Source organism: Perca flavescens, chromosome 11 (genome assembly GCF_004354835.1).
Source record: "Perca flavescens isolate YP-PL-M2 chromosome 11, PFLA_1.0, whole genome shotgun sequence".
Lineage (NCBI taxonomy): Eukaryota > Metazoa > Chordata > Actinopteri > Perciformes > Percidae > Perca > Perca flavescens.
The window spans coordinates 1,759,626-1,770,138 of NC_041341.1; the positions used below are offsets into that span (position 1 = coordinate 1,759,626).

A 10,513-nucleotide genomic window follows, 5' to 3' on the forward strand; every position below is an offset into this window, starting at 1 on the left:
TTGCCAGCCCTACACAAATCAAAAGTTAAACAGAAAACTCACAAAGGTATGCAGTCTTGCATTCAAGGCTGGTGATTTTAACATCTTGGGATTTTATCAAAAGACAGAGAAAATATGGTACTGATAGAAATTCCAATCCTAGTAACACGGTTCTATTTTACTACAAAAACAAACTTGAAACTTCAGCATGCATTTTGTGATTCCATGGTAAAATAAAAACAATATGTTCGATTTTTAAACATTAGCGGAAAAAATATTTAACATAACATTGTTTAAGCTAAAAACACATTTGCTTGTTTTTAAGTCTATTAGAAACAAATCCTTGAATGAAATACCTTCCGAGAATCTTTGCATTATTATTAAGTTGTAATGAGCGCACACAGTTGAAAATATTAGTTTAATTTGTCAGGACGGAACAATCTCTTGAGGTGTTTATAAATTTCTTTCATTTTAAATCCATATATGATCGGATTAAAGAGAGGATGATAAAAAATAATTTGTAAAGACATTATTAAACGTACAGTTTTGGGAACATTTGTTTCCAGTCGAGCCAGCAGTACATCATATGTACTCAAACAGGAAAAGTTGATTAGAACCAACAGGTGGGGTAAACAGGTCTGTGCAGCTTTTCTCCTGACTTCTCTACTACTTCTATAGGTTATTATAAATATCCTGGTGTATGTAAAAAGTATGAAGAGTACAGGGAGAGGTACAAATTCTACAAAAAGAATCAAGCCATATATATTTATCACTGTTGAACTCACACAATGAAGATTCTGAACTGTGCTGTTACAGATTATTCCTTTCAAAATAAAGGTACACAGTTTTCTATTAGCATTCAGCAACGTTCCCACTGAAACCTGACAAACAGGTAGAATCCAAGCTAAAATCAGGAAAATATAAACAGTTGTTTTTCTCATGATAGTTGGATATTGCAGAGGTTTACATATAGACACATATCTGTCATAAGACATGGCTGCCAACAGGAAGAATTCTGAAGCGGCTAGAGTGTAATATATAAACCACTGAAAGAGACAGGCTGAATAAGATATGATCTGTTTTTCAGATAAAAAGTCAATCAAAAGCTTTGGATAGATAGCAGTGCTGTAAAGAACAGAGTTGATTAACAAAGCTGCAATGAAAATGTACATAGGCTCATGGAGGGCTTTGTTAATCACTATGATGCACACAATAGTGGAATTACTGCAAAGAATTAGAATATATGCTGTAAACATGATCACAAAATAAAGATATCTGTATTTCTGCACTTCCACATGCCCATCAAAAGTTATATATGTTACATTTAATTCATCATCCATTATGGTTGTCTAAAACAAAATGTTAATGAATAAAACAGTTATATTACAAGAAGTCTCATATAACCTGAGATTGTCTCATTAAGTCAATATTACCTGAGCTTGATACACACTGGTGTGGTCCTGCAAACACAGAAATTGGATCTGTGACCTGTTTCCATCTCTGGGAAGTTTTTATCAGACTGCTTCAACCTCCACGGATCTAATTAATCTCTCCAAAGAAAAAGCTGCTATCATGTAAACAACTTGATCAAACTCTGGAGGCCTGAATTCATGTTGTTAAACTTTGTTTGCTCAGATTACGTTAATCATCATATTAAGAATGGCACTCTATGCATAATTGTAACAGAATAAATGATATAGCTGCCAATAAATCAGGAAAGCATTTGACCTCTTTAATAAAGAAAGTTTTGAAAAGGAAACCTATAGTTTTAAAAGATGTAAACTCAAACAAAATCCATACAAATAATCAGGTCATAAATAACGAATTTAGATCATTTCATGAAGAATTATATACTTCAGAAATAAAAGACCAGGACGCTCTTCCTTTCTTAAAATCAATTAACCTAAAAAGTCTTTCTCCTGAACAAATTGAAGATCTTAGCAAGGATATAACCAACATAGAAATACAATCTGCTATTAAAAACTTTTCCCCTAAAAAAGCTCCAGGAATGGATGGTTTTCCTATAGAATTTTACACCACATTTTGGGATAAGATTGATTCCCTATTTACAGAAGTGGTTAACTCGGTGCAAAAAAATAATAGTCTTCCTGAAACAATGTACCAAGCGATTATATCTGTTATACCAAAACCAGAGAAAACTTGTGTATTTAAATTTCAAACTATTCCTATAATGCCTCCTAAAACTTTTTTTTAAAGAGGTAAATTCAATAATCTCTTTGTTCATTTGGTCAAATAAAGCATCTAGATTGAAAAGGAAACTTTTGTATCACTCAAGAGCAGAAGGGGGTTTAAATCTCCCTAACTTAGAGTTGTATCATGTAGCAGCTCAGTCATTTTATATTGATCGTATAATAAATAAAACAAACGAAGATCCATGGATAGATATAGAAAATAATCAATTACAGTGCAACAGCTTACTGTTGGTGCTTTTTTCTAAGAGTAATATCAAATCAACAAATTTTGTTATTAATAGTACATTAAAGGCCTTGAATAAAATAAAAAAAATTCTTCATCAAGAAATGGGGCTTCCCAGGCATATACCTATTTGGAGCAATCCCCCAATAAATATACAGAGTACGCAACTATACTGGGAAACATGAATAAAAGGTGGAATAAAGCAGTTGTCAGATGTCATAAATCATGATATTGGTGCACCTTTCGGTGAATTAAAAAGCAAATATCATCTAAAAGATACAGAATTATTTAGGTATATGCAACTGAAAAACTGGATTATCTGTAATTTTGACTTGGAAAAGAATATCAGCCCTGAAATATCTAATATTTTTAGTCAAATAAACAAAAAAAGGAGGCTGATCGGCTCTATGTACAATTTACTGATAAGCATAGAAAATAGTGATACATTATTACAAAGTATATACAATAAATGGACAGAAGACCTAGAGGTTGATAAAGGAAAATGGAAAGAAAGTTTGTCACTAACGTACAAATTAACTACTAACGAAAATCTGCGTCTAATACAGTTTAAGATAATGACAAGAATATATTACACTAGAGATAAAATAAACAAGTTTGATGATACATCATCGGATATATGTCTAAAATGCAATTCATATGGTGACTCCCTTATGCATGCCTTTTGGTACTGCAAAGGTATAAAGAAGACCTGGGAGGGTATAGAGATTTGGTTATCTAAGTATACTAATAGAGAAATGATATTCTCCCCAAAAATATGTATTTTTCAAGATATAGAGGGAATAAGATATCCGACTAGTTGGCAGATACTTTTTTCATCTCTTATCTTTAAAAAATTGATCTTGCAAAACTGTAAAAATAAGGAAGCACCTTCAATAGAGAATTGGAAGGCTCTAATGAAGTATTATCTGAGTATTGAAAGATCAATGTCAGAGGACAAAAATAAAAAGAAACAATTTGATAGCCAATGGAGACAAATTTAGTGTGGGTGGGTGTGATTCAGGTGGGTGTGATCTGGGTGGGTGGGGGTGGGTCGATAAAATCAATAAGAATTGAGGGAAGTATACTTTATAAAAAATAGAAATGAAATTGTGACGAAACTGTTTTGATGACATTTAGAAATTTATCTTTTATTGATTTTTTTTTTATTTCTTATTTTTTTTCATTTTTTTTTTTTTGTTTCGCCTTCTTGGATGTATTTCCTGGAACCGGATTATGGTGACCCACAGAAATTAATACAAATAAAAAAAAAAGAATGGCACTCTATGAGCAAAAACTTCTGGGCAATGGTGCATTCAGATGATCTTCTGATGGTCCCATTTCCCACGTCTGGAAGACGTTCATCCGAATTTGGTGTGTTCATGATCTCAGTTTTTTCATGTGAAAAATGCACGGTAAAGTTAGCCATGGTGTTCCACAAGTCTCTGTGATTGGACCAATTCTATTCACCTTATATCTGGTTTCTCTAGGCAATATAATAAAGAAACACTCTTATGAAGATGATACCCAATTATAATCGGTCAAGCCAAAAGAAACCTAACAGTTTAACTTCAAGCATGCATAAAGGACATACACACCTGGATGACCGTTAAAACTAACCCATCCGGCCATTCGCCCCTAGCCGTGCGCGACAGACACTCGCCAGGATGTCCTGATACTATGCCACAATACTCTATCAGACAAGGTATTCACAGCAAGTAACATCTCAAAACCAATGATGAGAATTGGGGTTGTGTTTATTAATGAATCCTCAGCCTTCAAATAAAAACAAAAAATGTACAATGCCATTACAACTGCATTGAAATTAAAATTACACAAATTACACAAACTTTATAAAATGTAATTATAAAACAGTACAGAGTATTACTGACAACACTTTCAGAGATAAAGTGGGCTACTTGCTGGGGGGTTTAGATATATTGTAGGCCTACACCAAAACTACACAGAGTGTTAGTTACTATATACTATAACTGTTCAAATATAAATGTATATAGCATGTGTTGCTTTGTGTTAAACAATTAGTATTGAATAACCTATTTAATATTTGGTAAATGTCATATTACACTTTTGATTCATATTAAGGCTGTGAAATTATGAAAATGACTAGGCCCTATCAATGTTGTCTATGAAGCTTTCACCAACAACCACCAGGTCTTTGCCTGTAAACGCAAATATGAAAGACAAGGAAAAACTGCACTCTGATGGAAGACAGACAGAAAGTGCAAGCTAAGATTTTTTGGTTAAACTTTTGGTTAAATTTGGTGAATTATTTAGCCCACTTCCCTGTATGTTATCACGTTTAGAGTGGTACCAATGCATGCCTGACGTTTTCCCGTTTAATTTAATACCATAGTCTTCATCCTAGCAGCAAAAGTGAGCTCACTACAACTTCTCATATACAACTGATTGAAATCGCGGACAACCCGCGATTACTTTCTAACGCGTTTAATGTTTCAAATTAACCTAACAGAAATTATTAAATACGTTAAGTTTGACAGCGGCCCATGGGCCCACCACCTGTGGGAGGAACCGCTGGGGTCGGGTGCGTTGTCACACGTGTGGCAGTGAAGGTCAGGGGCCTCGACGGACCAGACCCGGGCAGCAGACGCTGGCTCTGGGGACGTGGAACATCACCTCTCTGTGGGGGAAGGAGCCGGAACTGGTGCGGGAGGTGGAGCGCTACCAGGTTTACCTCTACGCACAGTCTCGGTTCTGGAACCATACTCCTGGATAGGGGTTGGACTCTTTTCTTCTCCGGAGTTGCCCAGGGTGTGAGGCGCCGGGCGGGTGTGGGGATATTCACAAGCCTCAGGCTGAGCGCCGCTACGTTGGAGTTTACCCCGGCGGACGAGAGGGTCGCCTCCCTACGCCTGCGGGTTGTGGGGGGGGAAACTCTGACTGTTGCTCGTGCATATGCACCAAACAGGAGTTCGGAGTATTCGGCCTTCTTGGAGACCTTGACTGGAGTCCTGCATGGGGCGCCAGTGGGGGACTCCATTGTTCTGAATTGAAACAATTTTATAATCGTTTCATCTGATCTGAGGCCGTGTGTTTTGGACACTCGGGTGACGAGAGGGGTGGAGCTGTCAACTGATCACCATCTGGTGGTGAGTTGGGTCAGGGGGTGGGGGAAGACTCTGGACAGACCTGGTAAGCCCAAACGGGTAGTGCGGGTAAATTGGGAACGTCTGGAGGAGGCCCCTGTCCGACAGACTTTCAACTCACACCTCCGGCGGAGCTTTTCGTGCATCCCTGTGGAGGCTGGGGGCATTAAACCCGAGTGGACAATGTTCAAAGTTTCCCTTGCTGAAGCTGCGGCGAGGAGCTGTGGTCTTAAGGTCTTAGGTGCCTCAAGGGGCGGTAACCCACGAACACCGTGGTGGACAACGGTGGTCAGGGAAGCCGTCCGACTGAAGAAGAAGTCTTTCCGAGATATGTTATCCCAGAGGACTCCGGAGGCGGTTGCAGGGTACCGAAGGGCCCGAAGGGCTGCAGCCTCTGCCGTGAAAGAGGCAAAGCAGCGGGTGTGGGAGAAGTTTGGAGAAGACATGGAGAAGGACTTTCGGTCGGCACCAAGGTGCTTCTGGAAAACCGTTCGCCACCTCAGGAGGGGGAAGCGGGGAACCATCCAAGCTGTGTACAGTAAGGATGGGACACTGTTGACCTCAACTCAGGAGGTAATAGGACGGTGGAAGGAGCACTTTGAGGAACTCCTGAATCCGACTAATACGCCCTCTATGTTAGAGGCAGAGCTGGAGGATGATGGGGGATCATTGTCAATTTCCCAGGCGGAGGTCATTGATATAGTCAAACAACTCCACAGTGGCAAAGCCCCAGGGATTGATGAGATCCGTCCAGAAATGCTCAAGGCTCTGGGTGTGGAGGGGCTGTCCTGGTTGACACGACTCTTCAACATTGCGTGGAAGTCTGGGATGGTGCCAAAGGAGTGGCAGACCGGGGTGGTGGTTCCCCTTTTTAAAAAGGGGGACCAGAGGGTGTGTGCCAATTACAGGGGTATCACACTTCTCAGCCTCCCTGGTAAAGTCTATTCCAAGGTTCTGGAAAGGAGGTTTTGGCCAATAGTCGAACCTCGGGTTGAGGAGGAACAATGCGGATTCCTTCCTGGTCGTGGAACAACGGACCAGATCTTTACTCTCGCAAGGATCCTGGAGGGAGCCTGGGAGTATGCCCAACCAGTCTACATGTGTTTTGTGGATCTGGAAAAGGCGTATGACCGGGTCCCCCGGGAGATACTGTGGGAGGTGCTGCGGGAGTATGGGGTGAGGGGGTCTCTTATCAGGGCCATCCAATCTCTGTACAACCAAAGCGAGAGCTGTGTCCGGGTTCTCGGCAGTAAGTCGGACTCGTTTCAGGTGAGGCTTGGCCTCCGCCAGGGCTGCGCTTTGTCACCAATCCTGTTTGTAACATTTATGGACAGGATATCAAGGCGTAGTCGGGGTGGAGGGGGTTGCAGTTCGGTGGGCTGGGGATCTCATCGCTGCTCTTTGCAGATGATGTGGTCCTGATGGCATCATCGGCCTGTGACCTTCAGCACTCACTAGATCAGTTTGCAGCCGAGGGTGAAGCAGTTGGGATGAGGATCAGCACCTCTAAATCTGAGGCCATGGTTCTCAGCAGGAAACCGATGGAGTGCCTACTCCAGGTAGGGAATGAGTCCTTACCCCAAGTGAAGGAGTTCAAGTACCTTGGGGTTTTGTTCGCGAGTGAGGGGACAATGGAGCGGGAGATTGGTCGGAGAATCGGAGCAGCGGTGCGGTATTAATTTCAATTTATCACACCGTTGTGGCGAAAAGAGAGCTGAGCCAGAAGGCAAAGCTCTCGATCTACCGGTCAGTTTTCGTTCCTACCCTCACCTATGGTCATGAAGGCTGGGTCATGACTAGGGTTGGATATTATTTGCTTTTTTTTCGATTCCGGTGCTAAATCGATACTTTTAAAACGGTGCCGGTGCCCAAACGGTGCCTGAACCGGTACTTTTCAATAAAGTTAAAAAAAGAAGAAGAAGAAAAAAAATAAGGGTAGTAAACAACAGTCAGTGACTCGTTTATTGCTAAGGCCATGGTCAAAATTAAAGATTTAATAATAATGTAATAACTATAACAATAACTTATTTCACCAGTAAATTGCTGTTGAACCCCAGATGGGAAAAGGGTATTTTACAATTACTGTGAATGCACCACGAGGCTACCTGTTTTAAGTGAATCTGTGTTGTTTAATTCCGACAATGGCAGCTGCAAGTGAACGCACCGTCTGTGTTGTTTAATTTTGACAACGGCAGCTGCAAGTGAACGCACCGTCTGTGTTGTTTAATTCCGACAACGGCAGCTGCGAGTGAACGCACCGTCTGTGTTGTTTAATTCCGACAACGGCAGCTGCGAGTGAACGCACCGTCTGTGTTGTTTAATTCCGACCATATAAACATACTGTATATCTATGAATTGCGACGACAGCTGCTGCGCTGCAGAGCAGACTGTTACATCCCGCTGTAGAAGTCCTCCACAGTGAAATACAGTCACACTTTACACTGTTTAACGTTAGCTCTCAGCATTTTAACCGTGATTAATCCAGCTGCTAGCTAAAGGTAGGCTATGTGACATGCTGTCAGGTGTAGTGTAAAGTCGAGCACCGAAATGAGGCACCGAAACTTTCGTTCTTATTCGGTCTCGTTACTACCATTTACGTCGGCACCGGTTCCCTATTGGCACCGAGTTTCGGTACCCAACCCTAGTCATGACCGAAAGAACGAGATCCAGGGTACAAGCGGCCGAAATGGGTTTCCTCAGGAGGGTGGCTGGCGTCTCCCTTAGAGATAGGGTGAGAAGCTCAGTCATCCGTGAGGAGCTCGGAGTAGAGCCGCTGCTCCTTTGCGTCGAAAGGAGCCAGTTGAGGTGGTTCGGGCATCTGGTAAGGATGCCCCCTGGGCGCCTCCCTAGGGAGGTGTTCCAGGCACGTCCAGCTGGGAGGAGGCCTCGGGGAAGACCCAGGACCTGGTGGAGGGAGGTCCAGCTGGGAGGAGGCCTCGGGGAAGACCCAGGACTAGGTGGAGGGATTATATCTCCAACCTGGCCTGGGAACGCCTCGGGATCCTCCAGTCGGAGCTGGTTAATGTTGCTCGGGAAAGGGAAGTTTGGGGTCCCCTGCTGGAGCTGCTCCCCCCGCGACCCGACACCAGATAAGCGGATGAAGATGGATGGATGGAAGTTTGACAGCACTAAATGGCACGATACTTTTCATAATCATGATGCACACTCATGTTGAGCTGACTATGCAATTCGCTAAGATAGGGATAAAGGCAGCCTAGAATGTTTCCTGCTCCTGGCACTTACCAGTATGAGCAGAGGTGTCAATTCCAGGTCCAGAAAGTAAAAGTCCTGCCATGTGTTTATTCCACCAATGAACTCAGCCAGCTGATTTCACTACTAATTAGTGAATCAGCTGCTAATTAGTGAAATCAGCTGGCTGAGTTCATTGGTGGAATAAACACATGGCAGGAATTTTACTTTCTGGACCTGGAATTGACACCTCTGAGTATGAGTATTGCTGATGTGTAATTAACTCAATGGAGTAGGCCTAGGCCAGTCTAATGATGTAGGCCTACTCTTCTTCTTCAGTTTTATTTTTACACGTAGCATATAAGTGATTGTATTTGCGCCCCCTGCTGTTGGCTGTTAATATCGCTTTAATTTACTTTTTTTGTGCCGATGGCCATCGGTTGGACGGCCGTTCCGGACTTTTCCAGAACACACAGATTGTCAGTCCGTCCCTGGAGCAAGGTAAGAAACAGCGCAGCCAACGTTTACGAGCCTTGTAACGTAAGCTAACAGGCCAGCTCTAATGTTAACGTCCATCAGCTTGTATAAAAGCCTGACACAACACATTATCTTTGAGTTTGGTAGCTCCGTCAGAGAGGATGAGACAGAGGAGAGAGATTCAGCTGCAGTCAGGTGACAGAGAGTGATGCGGGACGGACAGAGTCAGGCTACCGATGTGTGTGTGAGAGAGAGAGAGAGAGAGAGAGAGAGAGAGAGAGTGTCAGGGGCCCACTGCCCCGTCGGAGAGTCTGAGCAGGATGAATCAGAGACTGATCACACACTTAATTTCAGCGATCCTGCATTATGGCCGACTCTGATAGAGTGAACCTCGTACATGTGATGGTAAAACAAATGCCTTTCTCAGAGAGGGCAAAGGAATTGCCAGCAGATGCAGAGGTCAGGGAATTCCCAAACTATTTGACATCTTCCACATCCCACATTGGAAGGGAAAAAAATCAATAGGGACTGGATAGTATATAGCAGCTCAAAAGAGACCTTATTTATAGAAGAGGAACAGGAGAGGAAGAGCAAGGGAAAAGGAGAGATCTGGGCGCGGGGGGGCCTATCTAAGATTATCTCCTCCCGGGCCCAGGCAAGACTGTCAGCTGGCGTGATCTCACATGACCTGAGCAAACTAAGTTTCAGATAAACTTCTTCCAAACTCGCGATATGGGACAAATGGAGGACCATGTGAATGCATCTTTGGAGGTCTTTGCTCTCAGTGTCATTCTTTGTTTCTTTATTTGTTAAGGTCATTTTTTTGGCCATTTAAGGCCTTTATTTTTATAGGACAGCTGAAGACATGAAAGAGAGAGACAGTGGGAATGACATGCAGCAAAGGGAGTCGAAACTTGGGCCGCTGCATCGAGGAATGAACTTCTATATATGGGCGCATGCTCTACCAGGTGAGCTACCCACATCCCCAGATTGTCTTTCTAAATATGACAAGAGTCACATAACCTGAGCAAACAAAGTTTAACATCAACTATGAGTTCAGGCCTCCAGAGTTTGATCAAGTTGTTTACATGTTAGTGTAAGCGTTTCCTTGGGAGAGCTTAATGAGATCCATGGAGGTTGAAGCACTCTGATAAAAACTTCTGATGACAGATCCAATATTTGTGTTTGCGAGGCTACACCAGTACGTATCAAGGTCAGGTACCGATCACTAAATAATACAATCTCAGGTTATAGGAGACTTCTAGTAATTTACCTGTTTTATTCATTAACATTTTGTTTTAGACACCATA

General features: G+C 42.3%; 1 protein-coding gene across 1 annotated transcript; it reads right to left on the reverse strand.

Moving 5' to 3' along the window:
• Window positions 1-392: 392 nt before the first annotated feature.
• LOC114564232 (olfactory receptor 10J5-like) lies at window positions 393-1,319 on the reverse strand. The gene has a single exon (XM_028591474.1). The coding sequence runs from the start codon at window positions 1,317-1,319 to the stop codon at window positions 393-395; it is 927 nt and encodes a 308-aa protein (XP_028447275.1).
• Window positions 1,320-10,513: the final 9,194 nt, after the last annotated feature.

Bases quoted from the DNA above. Each gene is read 5' to 3' on its own strand.
- LOC114564232 (XM_028591474.1), bottom strand. From the start codon at position 1,319: ATGGATGATGAATTAAATGTAACATATATAACTTTTGATGGGCATGTG.